The sequence below is a fragment of the Coregonus clupeaformis genome, chromosome 14, assembly GCF_020615455.1.
Source record: "Coregonus clupeaformis isolate EN_2021a chromosome 14, ASM2061545v1, whole genome shotgun sequence".
In the NCBI taxonomy this organism is placed as follows: domain Eukaryota; kingdom Metazoa; phylum Chordata; class Actinopteri; order Salmoniformes; family Salmonidae; genus Coregonus; species Coregonus clupeaformis.
Genome location: NC_059205.1, coordinates 20173256 through 20191457, shown reverse-complemented (window position 1 = coordinate 20191457; position 18202 = coordinate 20173256). Strand labels below are relative to the sequence as shown.

Below are 18202 nucleotides of genomic sequence, written 5' to 3'. Positions count from 1 at the left end.
GCACTATATAGGATAGAGGGTGCCATTTGATCAGGGGAACAGACAGACAGGTGTTGTAACTGTAACAGGTCAGTTAATCAGCTGGTGAAACAAATGGAAAATCAGCCCAGCCAGCCGCTCTCGTTCTCTCTGCCTCTGTATCGCTCTCTCTCTCTCTCTCTCTCTCTCTCTCTTTCTCTCTCTCTCTCCCACCCCGTCTCTCTCTCTCTCCCTCCTCTTTGTTCGTCTCTCCCTCCCCCTCTCTCCCCACCTCTCTCTCCCTCCCTCCCTCCCTCTCTGTCTGTTCGTCTCCCTCTCTCTCATTCCTCTCTTCCTCTCTGTCTCTCCGCAGCTCTCCATCCAGTTGGACTGCATCCCTTTTCTCCACCGTTCTCTGAAAGTGTACACTTGCACACTACTTCCTGTCATGGGATTCAACAATGGTGGAAACTGCCTCTAGCCAATGATTACGCCAATCCAATGCTTTTAAATCCATGACGCATAGTGTGGAAGTGCACACTTTGGGAGACGGGTGGAGAATCTGGACGCAGAACAACTTTGGATCTTTCCTGCCTATATAACCATATTCATTGTGATCTAAAAGGGCAAAACTGATCCTAGATCAGCACTCCTACTCTGAGACGCTTGATACATACGGTCCCAGGTTTTTAAACCAGTGGCCTGGGCTGGCCCATCCAGAGTAGAGAGAGAGAGTTAGAGGGCGATGTAGAAGCTTAGGCCTCTTAATAATGTCACAGTCACTAGCCAGTAATTCCTTCAGGCTTCTTGTACTCCAGCTTGTTAATGAGTCTGTGCTTATCAGTCAGCATTGTTAACAGGCAAGAGCCTCCCTCCCATCCTCCCTTGAGCCACTCATGACTGTCGAGGTAACAGTCCCAAATGGCACCCTATTCCCTTTATAGTACACTACTTTTGACAAAGGCCCACTATATAAAGAATATGGTGCCATTTGGGACGCAACCAGTCAGTCAGTCAAAAACAGTCAGTCAGTCAAGAACAAACAGCACACAGGACACCAGTCAGCCAGGTTCTGCATCTGAAATGGCAGCCTATTTCCTATATCTGTCCTGGTCAAAAGTAGTGCACTATATAGGGAATAGGGTGCCATTTGGGACAGCGCCAGTCAGCCAGTCAACAATAAACAGCCCACAGGAAATCGGTAGTGTGAGTGGTTCTTTCAGCAGGCCTCTATGCTGCCAGTGCCCCAATCCCTCATTACCTGAGCAGACTAAAGTGAACTGCTGGCACAGCACAGAGACCATCCCTCTCTCCCTCCCTCTCTCCTGTCTGTAAATCTCACCCAAATTAATGATTGGTCTACACCCGCCACGCCGTCCTTTAATCTTTATTCATTATTGGTCACAGCTGGAGTGCAGCCTCTCTCTGCCTCATTCAATCCAGCGGTCCGCTGCCGAGCCGCACGAGATAGAATGCACTGAGGTAAATAAACTATTAACCACGTTGTGTTGTGGTCTTCTCTATGAGACCACACAATGGTTGCATCCCAAATGGCACCCTGTTCCCTACATATTGCTCTATGGGCTCTGATCCCAGATGGTCCTATGGGCCCTGGACAAAAGTAGTGCCCTACATAGGGAATAATGTGCCATTTGGGACGCAAACAATATTCCCTGAGGTCTGTAATTTGGCCTCTGCAGAGAAGGGGCACAGTCAGTGACGAGAGGCTAGAGGCCCAGCGGCCACAATGTGTGTGTGTGTGGACACGACACACTGGCCTAAGGTAACTGGGTTAGCCATACAGAACCAGGGGCCTGCAACCCAAATGGCACCCTATTCCCTATATGGTGCACTACTTTTGACCAGAGCCCTTAAGGAAACCCATAGGGTTCTGGTCAAAAGTAGTGCACTACATAGGGGATGCCATTTGGTACTCATTCTTTCCCAATCGCATTGATCTAATATGTACCCTTCAGAGAGATACTCCATCTGAGCTGCTCCACTGCACATCCAGCTTTGGAAAATGGATATGTCAAATTGTATGCAATTAGAGGCTCCCTGTATGGGGGCACAGCACAGACAAACAGTTAGTGCTGTCCTTTCCCTAGCTTTGACATACTGCTCATATGGGGGTTTCTTCATTCCACATCAAATGTTTCAATGAGCGCTGACATACAATATGCACGCTCTCTCCTGTATTGTTTTGCTAATACACATCATTAATGTGCATTTTGTTTCTGGGCGGAAGAAAGCAAGAGACAGACATAACATGGCGGCTTTGAAAGCTTGAAAACAGCAGTATAGATTTTGAGGCATGTTGTAGTGACAGACAGGCTTGGTGCATCTGATGGTTTATCTGCAGTGCATTGATCTGTCTAGATAATCACTTTTCCTCTCTGATACATAACATTGCATTATTTACGCTAAGTTGGCCCTTCTGTTCAGGGCCTTTTAAAATGAACTCCCCATTCACTGGCCATTATCACCCATTATTTGACCCCCCTCCCCTTCATCTCCCCCTCCATCCATCTATCTAGGTCTCTGTCCCAAATGGCACCCTATCCCCTATATAGTGCACTACTTTTGACGAGGGCCCTATGGGCAATGTGGAACGCAGACTACCACTTACCAGGCTGCACAGCTGTGTCATAGCCTAGGTCGGACACACAACATTAAGCCATGTGTTGTTGTATATCAATAATTTAAGTCCCAAAAATGTATGTACCAATCGCAGATTGCTCCTTTAAAAACCTGATCAGATAACCTAGATTGAATGGCTCCCAGTTGATCGACAATAGTGTAAAACAGCTTTTAGCTACAAACAACAAAGCTCAGTGATTCCATTGGTTGTTCTTGCATGGTCAATTCTCCACCAATACAAACCCTAATCGAATGTGACATATTTCTGAATGCGAGAAGTCCTCTTTGCACTGCAGGTGCAAATTGCAATCTCGGTGTTGGATTGACTAAATAAGCTCCATATGAAGAACCACAATCATTATCAGGTCTATACCCTCTCAATTTCAGAAATCAGGACTTTATCTCATCTCATACATGCTTGAATTTGATGATTATTTTCGATAATTGCAACCCTTATTTCTATTTACCGGGCCTTGATATGATTTTATTAGCATGTGCTCAACACTGACCTCAGATGCATCCCTATGGGGCCTAGTAAAAAGCAGTGTACTATATAGGGAATAGGGTGCCATTTGGGACTGGCCCCTTATCTCAGTAGCAGGAGAAGATTGTTTATCATCCCTACCCCCAGCAGTAGGCTACTGCTTCTCACTGACCATTGACTCACATTGACAACCCCTCCACACATATTTCATATGCAGAAGCACAGAAAATACAATTATGCATAATTCAACAAACAGTAAAAACAGCTGACATAGTTAAAGTAAGTGCGAGTGTTTGCATGCGTTCAAATTTGTGGGGTTCTGCAAGAGTGAGCGCATGGGCATGAGAGAATATAGGCTAGTGTTTTGTTTTATAGAGTCTGATAGTAAGTCTGGGATAGTTACTCTCTGTTATATAGTCTATAACATTACTACTTGCTTGTGTCTTGACCCCCATCGGTCAACAATTATTGCTAGAACAAATCAATACTTAAAAGGTGATTTTCTGCCAAATCTTAGGCTGTTTCATTGAGAGACAGTTAATGATTGATAGGCGTCTGTGTGTCCACTGAGACCAGTGTGTGTGTGTGTGTGTGTGTGTGTGTGTGTGTGTGTGTGTGTGTGTGTGTTGTAGCCTACTGTATCCATTGAGGGCTCTCCCAATGATCAATTTTCAATGTCTCTAATGATCATGAGCATATTGGCCCCACATAATAATGTGTGTGTGTAGCCTATGCATGTGCACATATGGGTGTGATACAGAGAGAGGCATAGCACAGGCCTGCTTGTGCACATGTAAGTCACACACATTCTTCAAAAACAACAGCAGAAATTCAGTTGGAGTTCAGGGGGAGGGGGGAAGTGCCCCATGCGCTTATTATTAATGGCTTAGTGACTCCCTTGTAATCACACGGTAACAAATAAAACGTCAACAGGAAGAGCATCAGATAGTGGAGAGGAAGAAGGGGGAGTGTGGGAGGAAGGGTGAGAGTAGAGGGGGGTGAGAGAGATGCTTACCAAAAACGATGAAGTTGCTCTGAACAGAGGCTCCCAGTAGTGTCAATAAACTCAGAGTCCATAGACCAGGGACTGGGTAAGAAGGGAATGCCATGGTCGGTTGGACACACAGATCCGTTTGTTCGTCTCACTGAATCCTCACGAGGGTAGGCAGAGGAGCACTGGAGTGTTACCGGAGTGTTACCTACAGCAGTGGAGATAAAACAAGACCAGGCCATTCTTGATTCATTGCTTGCTTTCTGATTGGTTGGCCAGTGCTGAATAAACGTTTGGACATCGCTATTCACGCACTGCTCCATGGGTTTTATCAATCTGCCTATGTCATAAAGTACCGGGTGGTGACGCAGTGATCGAGCCTATAGCCTACTGCCATAAAAGGCAACTGTCTAAATCAATAAAGGCGGAAAATCAGTGTCTGCTATCATTACCCTAAATCAGGGGTTCTCAAAGTGGGGTCCGGAGGTACTGCAAGGGGTCCGCGGCCAGATCTATTTTTTTTTTATATGACTAAAAACCGTTTAAACGACTTTTGGCCAAGGGATCCGTAGAATAAGTTTAAAGTGTAATACAATACAATACATTATATGTAATATTATTAATCTACTATTTATGTTCTTACCCCTGGTCTCACAGGGATATTGGTATCCATGGGGCGGCGCACAATTGGCCCAACGTCGTCCAAGGTAGGGGAGGGTTTGGCCGGCAGGGATGGCGTTTGCAATGCCAGGGTTGTGGGTTCGATTCCCATGGGGGGCCGGTATGAAAAATATTATGTATGCACTCACTAACTGTAAGTCGCTCTGGATAAGAGCGTCTGCTAAATGACTAAAATGTAAATGTAAAATCCACAGTACTCCACAGTGTTTTTTACATAAATGCACTGTAATTTAAGCTATAAAAATAGCAAAGTGTTCTCTCTGCCACATGGAAAAATGTGTAGAATTTCAGGATATTAGCTTTAAAGCTGCAACAATAAAAAACCTCTCTTCCCCTTGACAAAATGTGTAGAATTGCAGGAAATTAGCTTGAAAACTGCTAAATTTTCTCTTAAATGCCAAGAGGCGAGCCTTTTAAATGTTCTTTCCCCGAGCCCGAGAACTCCTTTTAGGCTATTTTTATCGCACTTATGTTATGTTCTGATTATGAGGGTGACCCTGATGAATTTGCTATTACAAAAGGGATCCCCGGCCCCAAAAAGTTTGAGAACCATTTATAAGCAGCATTTTTTTGAAAGTCAGTCGGGGTCTCAACTTACTGTTAGTTAGGATAGAAGAATACACAACGTGAAATTTCAAAAATTAGTAGTGCATCAGCAGTTTGTCTCTTGTTGTGTCAGTCACTGACAGTCACTCAATTAGCCCATGTCAGCTAACATTTTCTAGATTGCTAGGTAAGTCTCATGGCAACCAAATCTCGCTTTCATCCCTCAAAATGCTAGAAACTGGGTGGGATGTTTTCTGGGACCAAAACAACTCTTGTTAACTACAAATAACACAAATTAACCAAATAAAATCCCCCTGTTGGCCAAGCAAAACGCAGTAGTGAGCAGCAAGATGCTTGCACCTGTCGCCCGCTGAGAATTGCCTGTCTGTGCTTCACGTGACACAGATGTAGCGCACATTGTGTCACTATAATACATACCCTCAGGCTCTCACACGCACACTCTTAAATAGCCTTACATGGCAGCCGAGGCAAGGCTAGGATCTATCCTCGAAATGCTCCTTCATTGTCACGGTTCGGTTCAGCGGCAGCGCGAGCCATGGCGAGAGAGAGGTTGCCTGCGGGACGGGCGGGCGAATATAGGGCGGGGATAGGATGGGGGGGGGTGGGTTGTTGGATGTTTATTGTTGTTGGAACCATTCGAGGAGTGTGTCAAGAAAACCACAGAACTGATCCGTAGGCTGTAATAACATTATTGCGGATCACCACTAATAATAGCCCTCTATAAGGGGTTGGATAAATCCAATCTAAAGATAGGTATAGCCTACAAGGCACCTGCAATGATGCTGGATGCGGCGTAGAATCTAGAAAGGAGCCCCGGTAGGAGACACCTTTCTCCCAATAAACAAAATTAGCCTAAGTGTGGAGGAAATCAGAGGGACACCAAGTAGCCTATAAACGTGGAAATAAAGGTGAAAACAGCGCGCTGTTGTAGCCACACGACCAGTGTTAAAAGCCGTGCGGAAAAGGGAGGCGAGAGACGGCGGGGCATAACGTAGCTACAGTCCAATAACAAAAAGCATATTCGCACTAAATTATACAGCACGTCTAGCGTTTTATTCCCGGGTCAAGATAACGGTTTACCTCCACCACCTGCCAGTAACCTAGGCTACTGAGCGAGGCGCAAGCAGAAACATTCCAGGACAAGAACGCATCGTATTTACAACAGTGACAGGTGTCTCCCGTTCGTTTACAGCCCGGACACAGCCAACAACAATAATATTCCTAGGGACAGACATAGCAGCATACACACCGATATGCGCCTCTGGAGTCCGGATCCTGCACTATTTGTCGCCGTTGGTTCTGGTCTGGAAGTGGTCCTTGTAATGCAGGATAGCTGGCGCTGGATCTGAGGTCTCTCTGAATATGTCTATATTGACTTTTTTTCTTCCTTCTTCGGCTTCTTGTTTTTCTTGCGTTTTCCCTCTCTCCACGGTTACCGTTCACTGCAGCAAAAACAGTCTGTCTGAAAGACAGGAGGGAGGAGGGGTGGCGAGTGAGGGGGGGAGGGGATTTTAATAAGATTTGGCCCGTACCATTCGGATAACAGGGCCAGCGCATACTGCCTGGGAGATAAGAGACAGATTGAGATATATTTGGAGAGAAAGAGAGACACTGAGATTTCATAGGCTATTCATATAGACTGCATGCCCAGTCATCTCATATTATTGTTCTTAGCCTATTATAGAAAAATGTGAATTGTTATTTCTTAATTTATATTTTATCTTATTATTATAGTTATTTTTATTATAAAAGTTTAGTCATAATAGTCTATAGGTAGAAGTGGTAGTAGGCATAGTCCCCATAGATAACTGATGTAGGCCTAGACCTAACACTTAAGAATCAATGTTTTACTCTGCTTTTTGAACTGGAGTTGGGGGCCTTTTTGGCTGACAGCGCTGGGCGTGGTCTGTCTGAGTTGAATCACCACGCGCCAGGCCCGGCAGACTACTGGTGGGTGTTCAGTGGAGGGGGGCGGTTCAACTCGCGAAGGGATTAAGGATTAGTTTTGCACGCGGATTAGTTCGTGTGTGTGGGGAGGCATGGGGTTAAAACATGGTGGATGGCGGCATAAAAAGCCAAATCACTACCATAGGCGACAAACAGGAGGCAGGAAGAAATCAATGTCAAACTGGGGGATAGGCAGGGGATCACAAAACGGACAACTGTAGTAGCAGCAGGATTGTTTTTACAAATGTAATGTCTCTTAAAATTCAACACATAGAGACACATATGCCTACTCATTGCAGCATTTTATGCACCCGTTATAATTCAAATGTGGCGTTTTAATTAGTTGTTAGAGAGGGACTGAAATAATAGTGTCTCTAAAAAGTCACTGATGGGGCATGTGAGTGCAGGAAAGCTCCAGGTGCTGAAAATAGAAGCATGAGGCCAAGAGTTGACATTGCGCGCATTCCTATATGAGCGCCAGTTGCATAATCAACATACAGTATCAACATGTCATTTGAGCTATTTTGTGATGATAATGTAGGCCTAGGACTAGAATATTTAATTTGTGTAATTGAAACAAATGTGCACACAGGCACGTGCAATGAGTCCAAAGTTCAATTTGTGTTTTTGATGGGGTAAAAAAAAATATATGGCTTATATAATTAAAAGTAGTTGCATAATGTGACACTCATTATTGCTATAAATTAAAATTAGCTTAATTTTCCACTTACTGGCAGTCAGAGAGGGTGTAGCCTATTCTATATTCCTCATGAATGACTTATGGATAAATGTGTGAATGAATTCAGATCACATGAAAGAAAGGATAAGGGGGGGGGTGAATGGAAAGACGGACGGGTGTCTGAGTTAAGATGTCGAGCAAGAACTGCAGTCTTCCAAGGGAAAGTGTCTGATGAGAGGAGTCACTCGGTACCGAGAGTCCCATGCATTGTGCACACATTCCCGAGTACTGCTAAAGGATATCGCGGTGCTGCGATGATAACTGATAATAAATGGCTTAGAGAAAACAAAGCGCATCTGTTCTGGGAATGGCATGTTTCGTTTTATAGAAAAAGTATATTATTTTGCCTATCTCCACATTGAGAGACAACATACACATTCGTATGGACACAATGTTGTAGTGAAATAAAAGGTATGCTTTTTGCTAATTTATACATTCGCTAGGTTGATGTTTCTAAAAAGCCGCCTGGCACCTGATATAGCTCATCTCTGCCGGGACTCGAACCCGGAGCCTCTGGATTAGAAGTCCAGCGCGCTATTCCATTGCGCCACAGAGACTGCGTCACATCAACTAATGAAAACGGGGTTTATATTTACCCCTACCGTATCAAGCATCCTTGCAGCAGCATCACGCAGCATCAGGACCACTTGGCTGCTGTTCACGAACAGACCCGTAGAGGTCGCGCTAACCGAATCACTATGCAGCGCAAGATGGCGATATCAGTCCCTGTGCGTTTCATCTGAGGGATAGGCGAACATCTTTGATTTCATGCATAATTACGCTGAGTAATTATTTGAAAAAATACATAATATTAAGTGCATTTGTAACAATTAATATAACTTGTAAATAGCAGATAAAAGCATCCAATAAAATTATGCTGTCATCATGGAGATTTCCCCCGATCTCGCTTGGTGAATAGAATCCATTACTCTTTCCTTACGTCACCTGTTTTTCTCTATACCATGCGCTCTCTGAGATCTAAAGAGCGTCAGGTAGCCTACTCTTGCTTCTATTGAAAAATAAGAAACTATACATTCTCATACAAAAACATGACAATCTAGGCCTATAAATAGCCCAAGGCTGAACAAATGTCAGCTCTTACAATCTTACAATTGGCCACGCTTGAATGGATAAAAAGAAAATGAAGGAATACAATTACAGTGTTCCAGCATCTTTTATAATACAGTATCGCACGCACCTAGAGTCCTCCCAGTCATTTATTAGAGGGTAAGAATGAAAATCAGCAGTGGAACTGTCTTCAAGGCCCAGATTTGAAAATGGCAGCAGTATTGGAAATTACATTTAGAACATTTAGCACCTGAGCATGCATCTCAAATAGCACCATATTCACTATGTAGTGCACTACTTTTGACCAAAATGTATTGGTCGCATACACATATTTAGCAGATGTTATTGCGGGTGTAGCGAAATGCTTGTCTTCCTCACTCCAACAGTGCAGTAATATCTAACAATTCACAACAATACACACAAATCTAAAAGTAAAAGAATGGAATTAAGAAATATATCAATATTAGGATGAGCAATGTCGGAGCCCGGAGTATGTACAGTGCATTCGGAAAGAATTCAGACCCCTTCACTTCTTCCAAAATATTTTACAATACAGACTTATTCTAAAATTGATTCAATAAAAAAAATTCCTCATCAATCTACACACAATATCCCATAATGACAAAGTGAAAACAGGTTTAGACATTTTTGCAATTAAAATACAAATAAAAAAGAAATACCTTATTTACATAAGTATTCAGGCCCTTTGCTAAGCTCAGTTGCATCCTGTTTCAATTGATCATCCTTGAGATGTTTCTACAACTTGATTGGAAACCACCTGTGGTAATTTCAATTGATTAAACATGATTTGGAAAGGCACACACCTGCCTATAAGGTCCCAGAGTGCATGTCAGAGCAAACACCAAGCCATGAGGTCGAAGGAATTGTCCGTAGAGCTCCGAGACTGGATTGCGTCGAGGCACAGATCTGGGGAAGAGTACCAAAAAAGTTCAGCAGCATTGAAGGTCCCCAAGAACACAGTGGCCTCCATCATTCTGAAATGGAAGAAGTTTGGAACCACCAAGACTCTTCCTAGAGCTGCCCGCCCAGCCAAACTGAGCAACCAGGGGAGAAGGGCCCGATGGTCACTCTGAGAGCTCCATAGTTCCTCTGTGGAGATGGGAGAACCTTCCAGAAGGGCAACCATCTCTGCAGCACTCCACCAATCAGGCCTTTATGGTAGAGTGGCCAGACGGAAGCCACTCCTCAGTAAAAGGCACGACAGCTGGCTTGGAGTTCGCCAAAAGGCACCTAAAAGACTCTCAGACCATGAGAAACAAGTTTCTCTGGTCTGAAGAAACCAAGATTAAACTCTTTGGCCTGAATGCCAAGCGTCACGTCTGGAGGAAACCTGGCACCATCCCTACGGTGAAGCATGGTGGTGGCAGCATCATGCTGTTAGGATGTTTTTCAGCGGCAGGGAGACTAGTCAGGATCGAGGCAAAGATGAACAGAGCAAAGTACAGCGAGATCCTTGATGAAAAGCTGTTCCAGAGCGCTCAGGTCCTCTTACTGGGTTGAAGGTTCACCTTCCAACAGGACAACAACCCTAAGCACACAGCCAAGACAACGCAGGAGTGGCTTCGGGACAAGTCTCTGAATGTCCTTGAGTGGCCCAGCCAGAGCCCGGACTTGAACCCGATCGAACATCTCTAGAGAGACCTGAAAATAGCTGTCCAACAACGCTCCCCATCCAACCTGACAGAGCTTGAGAGGATCTGCATAGAAAAATGGGAGAAATTTGCCAAATACAGGTGTGCCAAGCTTGTAGTGTCATACCCAAGAATAATCAATGCTGTAATCGCTGCCAAAGGTGCTTCAACAAAGTACTGAGTAAAGGGTCTGAATACTTATGTAAATGTAATAAAAACCTGTTTTTGCTTTGTCATTATGGGGTATTGTGTGTAGATTGATGAGGGGAAAATAACAATTTAATTAATTTTAGAATAAGGCTGTAACGTAACAAAATGTGGAAAAAGTCAAGGGGTCTGAATACTTCCGAAGGCACTGTATACAGCAATAGTTGAATAGGATGGCATTGACTAGAACACAGTATATACATATGAAATGAGTAAAACAGTATGTAAACATGATTAAAGTGACCAGTGATTCCATGTCTATGTACATAGGGCAGCAGCCTCTAAGGTGCAGGGTAGAGTACTGGGTGGTAGCCGGCTAGTGACAGTGACTAAGTTCAGTGCAGGGTACTGGGTGGAGGCCGGCTAGTGATGGCTATTTTACAGTCTGATGGCCTTGAGATGGAAGCTGTTTTTCAGTCTCTCTGTCCCAGCTTTGATGCACCTGTACTGACCTCACCTTCTGGATGATAGCGGGGTGAACAGGCCGTGGCTCGGGTGGTTGATGTCCTTGATCTTTTTGGCCTTCCTGTGACATCGTGTGCTGTAGGTGTCCTGGAGGGCAGGCAGTGTACCCCCAGTGATGCGTTGGGCAGCCCGCACCACCCTCTGGAGAGCCCTGCAGTTGCGGGCGGTGCTGTTGCCGGTGACACAGCCAGACAGGATGCTCTCAATAGTGCATCTGTAAAAGTTTGTGGGGGTCTTAGGGGCCAAGACGAATTTCTTCAGCCTCCTGAGGCGCTGTTGCGCCTTCTTCACCACACTGTCTGTGTGGGTGGACCATATCAGATTGTCAGTGATGTGTACGCCGAGGAACTAGAAGCTTTTCACCTTCTCCACTGCCACACGTCGATGTGGATGGGGGCGTGCTCCCTTTGCTGTCTCCTGAAGTCCATGATCAGCTCCTTCATTTTGTTGACGTTGAGGGAGAGGTTATGATCCTGGCACCACTCCGCCAGGGCCCTCACCTCCCTGTAAGCTGTCTCGTCATTGTTGGTAATCAGGCCTAAAACTGTTGTGTCGTCTGCAACTTGATGATTGAGTTGGAGGCGTGCATGGCCACGCAGTCATGGGTGAACAGGGAGTACAGGAGGGGGCTGAGCATGCACCCTTGTGGGGCCCCTGTGTTGAGGATCAGTGTAGAGGTGTTGTTTCCCACCTTCACCATCTGGGGCGGCCCGTCAGGAAGTCCAGGACCCAGTTTCACAGGTCGGAGTTAAGACCCTTTGCCCCGAGCTTAATGATGAGCTTGGAGGGTACTATCTATTGGGGCGGTATGCAAACTGAAGTGGGTCTAGGGTGTCAGGTAAGGCGGAGGTAATATGATGCCACATACGTCTCGTGTCTGAGCCGTTGAATTGCGACTCCACTTTGTCTCTGTACTGACGTTTTGCCTGTTTGATTGCCTTACGGAGTGCATAACTGCACTGTTTGTATTCAACCATATTCCCAGTCACCATGCCGTGGTTAAATGCAGTGGTTCGTTCTTTTAGTTTTGTGCGAATGCTACCATCTGTCCGCGGTTTTTGATTTGGGTAGCCACTATTCAGGAAATAGGGTACCATTTGAAACGCAGAAACACATTAATAAACAGCATGTTGAGACCCACCTTTATATCACAGCCTGGTATTCTCTTTAGACTGCAACAAAACCAAACAGGATCAGGTGCAGAGAGCGAGTGAGAGCACAGCTCCTGTGTGGCTGTGAGAGGTGTAGCCTCAGGCACATTGTAGTTAGTTCAGAAATCATAACTAGTTTCAGACGTAGTGAACGCACATCCAATAACTTGCAGGTGCTCATGAAATAAAGATAGATACACGCATGCACACTGATTAATGCTCCCACAGTTTAATACGTTTCAAACACCAAATCGCGGGAACATTCAGCAGTGTGCGGGGATTCATATATATCTCCGAAAACCATCTCAAGTCAGCTTTCATATCAACCTTCGACCCTGGCTACAAACTGCTATTAATGGTGAGGTGTGACGTGGACACACAAAACAATGTGAGAGAGACAGAGTCCATTATTAGGCTGAGGGTGGGCCACACGCTCCACTCCCGCTGTGGCGGAGATACAGTGGCTGAAAGAGGATACTGACTCAGATCTAGACAAAACTTGGGGCTTGAATAAATAGAACAGATTCCAGTTAAAACACCACACAAGCTTAAGCTCTGACTTGCAAGTGGAATTAATGGTGATTTGAAGCTCTGAGTGATGTAAATGTGGGTCTATTAAAGATAAATGGAAGACATAATAGGAGACAAATGTAGGACATTACCTTGTGAAGAGGCAACCTGTTTACTATATAGTGCACTACTTTTGACCAGAGCCCTATTGGCCCTTTGTCAAAAGTAGTGGATTTCATAGTGAGCCATTTGAGATGGTGACATTATTGTTCAGTTAGATAACAAACAGGGTGCTATTATGGTCATATTTGCATTATTTCAGTTTCATTTTCCCCATCACACAACAATATCCTTTTCTAGCCTTGTGAAACCTGACTGATCTCGCAATAGCTCATATTCTGTTTTACTTACCTAAGTGAAACAAAACGTGAGCGCAGCGGTTAGTCTGACCAGGCTATGCCTTTCCATGATAAAACACAAAACATTTTTTGGTTAGACATATTTGTTTATTTATCCATCAATTAGTTTTTTAACGTATCCTTCATCCCTCGTGTCCATATTGTCTCCGCCCCCTCTCTCTCTTCCTGTCCTCCTTTTCTCTGCTCTCGTCATGCTGCTCACATGTATGCAATGGCAGCAATGGAGGTCAGTATTGACAGCACAATGACCACGTAGCCCGAGCGATACACCTCGGGAATCTTAAATCCCTTACCGCTATCCCAGAACTAACAGAGAGAGAAAGAAAAGGTGGATATTAAGGAAAGACAAAAACAAGGACTGACAGATAGTGTTGACTAGTGTTGTTGTGCGCTGTGGACACAGATCTTACCAGATGGCGGATTCCGTTCAAGGTGTGGTAGGACACAGGGAAGGCAATGCCAAACTTGGCAAGGCTGAGCAGAGCAGGGCCAATGGACAGGGAGTGGATCAGGTCAAGGTAGTATGGGTAGTTACCTGGCAACACCAATGCTAATAGAGCAAATGCTGAGATACCTGCGAGAGAGAGAGAAAGAGAATAAAATAATGAGAGAGAATAAAATAATGAGAGAGAGAACGAGAGAAAGAAAACAATAAATATATGTTTGGAGGTCTGTGATCATGTGGGCCTTTCTACATACTGTACAAGGTTAGTTTATTACATTACCTCCACTGAGCCCCACTCCTGTGCCTCTGTGTGTGATGGACATCATCATAGGCATTGACCACCTGCAAGACACAGGGTACAATGACAACATGGCCATCACACATACAGTATACGAACACAGCATTTGTAGTTCACACTGGATATAAAACCTATCAAGTTCAAATTGGGGGCCTGAGTTTTTCCCGGCCATGTCACCTGACGTTTAATCTAATAAACATCTGTGGCCTAGCTGGTCTAGCAAAAGTGATAAAGGATCATTACATACATAAATGAGTAAATTATCTTGTGAGGAATGGTTGTTTTGTGCTTTACAGGTAGTTGTGCTCCCCTGATCCATAAACAATGTCACAATGCACTGAATCAAAGCTGTGTCTATGGTCTTTCCATGGGATGAATATCTGTGATGGCCTGGAGACTCAATGGAGTGTACAAACAGAATCAAGCAACTCAGACAATTCAAGCAACTCGGCACCATTCACAACTGAAATTCGACACAGACAGCTATTGCTGAGGTGCAGTGTGAGTTTATTTATTCATTATCACACATAGCCTACTTACTTATAGATGGTCAGATGTGGCGACATGGGTCGGTTCAATTTGTTGTTTTTGGCCCAAAACTTGTTCATTTCATCATTTGCTGTGGTTCCCATTGGAACAGCACTTAGAGCCAGAGAGAAAAACTGAATTTAGAACACATGAAGGCTATAGGACACATACACACACAACATAGCATTTAACTACATATTAAAACAACAGACACAAGTGTACACAGACACACTCGGCACATCTACTCACTGTCTGTATAGAATGCCAAACTGAGGGCGGGACAAGCAAGTGCCCTGTCGGGCTAATGTCCTGAGAGAGATGAAGCAAAACACATATAGTAATGTTAGTAATAACAAGGTTTAATGACAAGATTTGTTTCACTGAGCAGGTTCCTTCTTAATTCATTATGGCTTGTTTGACATTGGTGCGAAAGTTGCGCAATGGCTCAATTAACAATACACAAGCAATCATAAACTGTGTGGTCAAAGTTCAACATTTCAAGGAAGTTAATGTTTCTTTCTACAGTGAGGGAAAGAAGTATTTGATCCCCTGCTGATTTTGTATGTTTGACCACTGAAAAAGAAATGATCAGTCTATGATTTTAATGGTAGGTTTATTTGAACAGTAAGAGACAGAATAACAACAAAAAAATCCAGAAAAACGCATATCAAAAATGTTATGAATTGATTTGCATTTTAATGAGGGAAATAAGTATTTGACCCCATCTCAATCAGAAAGATTTCTGGCTCCCAGGTGTCTTTTATACAGGTAACGAGCTGAAATTAGGAGCACACTCTTAAAGGGAGTGCTCCTAATCTCAGCTTGTTACCTGTATAAAAGACACCTGTCCACAGAAGCAATCAATCAGATTCCAAACTCTCCACCATGGCCAAAACCAAAGAGCTCTCCAAGGATGTCAGGGACAAGATTGTAGACCTACACAAGGCTGGAATGGGCTACAAGACCATCGCCAAGCAGCTTGGTGAGAAGGTGACAACAGTTGGTGTGATTATTCGCAAATGGAAGAAACACAAAAGAACTGTCAATCTCCCTCGGCCTGGAGCTCCATGCAAGATCTCACCTCGTGGAGTTGCAATGATCATGAGAACGGTGAGGAATCAGCCCAGAACTACACGGGAGGATCTTGTCAATGATCTCAAGGCAGCTGGGACCATAATCACCAAGAAAACAATTGGTAACACACTACGCCGTGAAGGACTGAAATCCTGCAGCGCCCGCAAGGTCCCCCTGCTCAAGAACGCACATATAGAGGCCCGTCAGAAGTTTGCCAATGAACATCTGAATGATTCAGAGGAGAACTGGGTGAAAGTGTTGTGGTCAGATGAGACCAAAATGGAGCTCTTTGGCATCAACTCAACTCGCCGTGTTTGGAGGAGGAGGAATGCTGCCTATGACCCCAAGAACACCATCCCCACCGTCAAACATGGAGGTGGAAACATTATGCTTCGGGGGTGTTTTTCTGCCAAGGGGACAGGACAACTTCACTGCATCAGAGGGACGATGGACGGGGCCATGTACCGTCAAATCTTGGGTGAGAACCTCCTTCCCTCAGCCAGGGCATTGAAAATGGGTCGTGGATGGGTATTCCAGCATGACAATGACCCAAAACACACAGCCAAGGCAACAAAGGAGTGGCTCAAGAAGAAGCACATTAAGGTCCTGGAGTCAGTCTCCAGACCTTAATCCCGTAGAAAATCTGTGGAGGGAGCTGAAGGTTTGAGTTGCCAAACGTCAGCCTCGAAACCTTAATGTCTTGGAGAAGATCTGCAAAGAGGAGTGGGACAAAAAATCCCTCCTGAGATGTGTGAAAACCTGGTGGCCAACTACAAGAAACGTCTGACCTCTGAATACTAAAAATGGTTTTGCCATCAAGTACTAAGTCATGTTTTGCAGAGGGGTCAAATACTTATTTCCCTCATTAAAATGCAAATCAATTTATAACATTTTTGACATGCGTTTTTCTGTATTATTTTGTTGTTATTCTGTCTCTCACTGTTCAAATAAACCTACCATTAAAATTATAGACTGATCATGTCTTTGTCAGTGGGCAAACGTACAAAATCAGCAGGGGATCAAATACTTTTTTCCCTCACTGTATATGAGGGAGAAATACTAGTAACCTAGCTAGCTAAGTAGCTAGTAGTAAAAGGGTTCAACTTCTATTTGGGCCACACATGAGGAGTCCCTAGCTAACCTCACATCCAAAGGTTGGGACAAGTTAATTTAGTTAGTTACGATACTTCACAAGCAGGCTAACGTTAGCTATCTAGATTGGCCTACGTTACATCCATGGAACTTGGACGCATGGCCCCCATACGAATGTAGAGCTCATTGTAGCGTTTATTAGCTATCAAAATAACATGCACATCTCAAACCTGTCGTCACAGGAAGAGCTAGCTATCTAGCTAACTTAGCATGTGCAGCAAGCAACAATGTTATGACGTTAGTGGTGTGAAGCGAGCTTTCTAGCTAAACGATCTACTTGAACGTCAAATTAATCTAAATGAGTATTACACGTCTAACCAACAAACGAAAGGAACCCCCAAATAAACCGTCTCAAAGTTAGATAAGGTACAGTTAGCTAGTTACTGACCTTAGAAGCAACGCCATTTTTTATTTGACAGCTGGAACAGGATATGGCGTTTCTAGATGTTATGCCGCGTTCTAAACGACTGGGAACTCGGAAATCTCCGACTGGAACATCGGATAAAAACGAGCTCCGACTCGGAAAAATCGTTTTGAAAGGTCATGCAATTCGGAATTCCTACTCGGAAATTCGGGCTTCTTTCCAGAGCTACGACTTTCCGACCTGAAGACCACTGACGTCATGATATGACCTCATTTACATCAATGACCTGGGAATAGTTACAGGGGAGAGGAGGGGGAATGAATGAGACCATTGGAAGCTGGGGATGATTAGGTGGCCATAATGGTATTAGGGCCAGATTTACACAGTGATTAGGATAATTCATGTAGCAGGTTAGGAGACTGAGGTTAAGGTTCGGAAAAGGGTTAGTGTTAGGGAAAATGCTCTCCTAACCTGCAACGAAAATCACTTCCGGTCGTAGCTGTATTGAAGTGGCGTGAAAAGTGTGTCCCCAGGGCGGGCCTGTACTGCCATTTTGAGAAAGTCATTTTGAAGGGTAGGCCTAATGTAACAAATATTTACAGTAAAACTGCATAAAAGCTAGAATCTATAATTGACACAATAACAAAGTGGTCAGCCCACCTCAGTTTTGGAGAAAAAAAAGCTGAGGAATGGGCCTGTTGAAATGTAACCACTCTCAAATTCATAGACAGTTGCAAGGACTGACCATCCATGATATCAAAATGATAGTTTTAACCATGTTTTGAGGCTATACAGTGTGTTTACATTTACATTGTGCACAAACATTGGAGTAAAACAATCTTATATGTTGGGTTCTGATGGG

The 18202-nt window shown here is 44.2% G+C and overlaps 2 protein-coding genes and 1 non-coding gene across 5 annotated transcripts in view; all 3 read right to left on the bottom strand.

Annotated features, from left to right (window-relative positions):
- The window catches only part of LOC121581285 (cell adhesion molecule 3), a 73068-nt gene extending 66233 nt beyond the window's left edge, over nucleotides 1–6835 (bottom strand). Inside the window, exons 1-2 of one of the 3 annotated variants that reach the window (XM_041896803.2) lie at nucleotides 6571–6835; nucleotides 4098–4281 (exon numbers count right to left, since the gene is read on the bottom strand). In XM_041896803.2, coding sequence (XP_041752737.1) covers nucleotides 4098–4191 — 94 coding nt within the window. In that variant the 5' untranslated portion in view covers nucleotides 4192–4281; nucleotides 6571–6835. The remainder of the gene's footprint in view (nucleotides 1–4097; nucleotides 4282–6570) is intronic. The other 2 variants (XM_041896804.2, XM_041896806.2) reach the window with 2 other exon arrangements.
- Nucleotides 6836–8490: 1655 nt separating this feature from the next.
- On the bottom strand, nucleotides 8491–8564 carry trnar-ucu. Its single transcript has one exon. It is a non-coding gene; the product is annotated as a tRNA-Arg (tRNA).
- Nucleotides 8565–13544: 4980 nt separating this feature from the next.
- LOC121581611 (succinate dehydrogenase cytochrome b560 subunit, mitochondrial-like) lies at nucleotides 13545–17590 on the bottom strand. The gene is made up of 6 exons (XM_041897104.2): nucleotides 17365–17590; nucleotides 15000–15059; nucleotides 14763–14864; nucleotides 14205–14266; nucleotides 13890–14053; nucleotides 13545–13785 (listed from the first exon to the last, which is right to left on the bottom strand). Exons 1-6 carry the CDS (start codon nucleotides 17379–17381, stop codon nucleotides 13678–13680), a joined length of 513 nt encoding a protein of 170 aa, XP_041753038.1. The 5' UTR covers nucleotides 17382–17590; the 3' UTR covers nucleotides 13545–13677.
- Nucleotides 17591–18202: the final 612 nt, after the last annotated feature.

Excerpts from the sequence above, each read along its gene's own strand:
- LOC121581611 (XM_041897104.2), bottom strand. Across the intron at positions 14,865-14,999 it reads TTTGGCATTCTATACAGACA|TGCTGTTCCAATGGGAACCA; the intron begins GTGAGTAGATGT and ends TCTGGCTCTAAG. Across the intron at positions 14,267-14,762 it reads CCACATCTGACCATCTATAA|GTGGTCAATGCCTATGATGA; the intron begins GTAAGTAGGCTA and ends TGTGTCTTGCAG.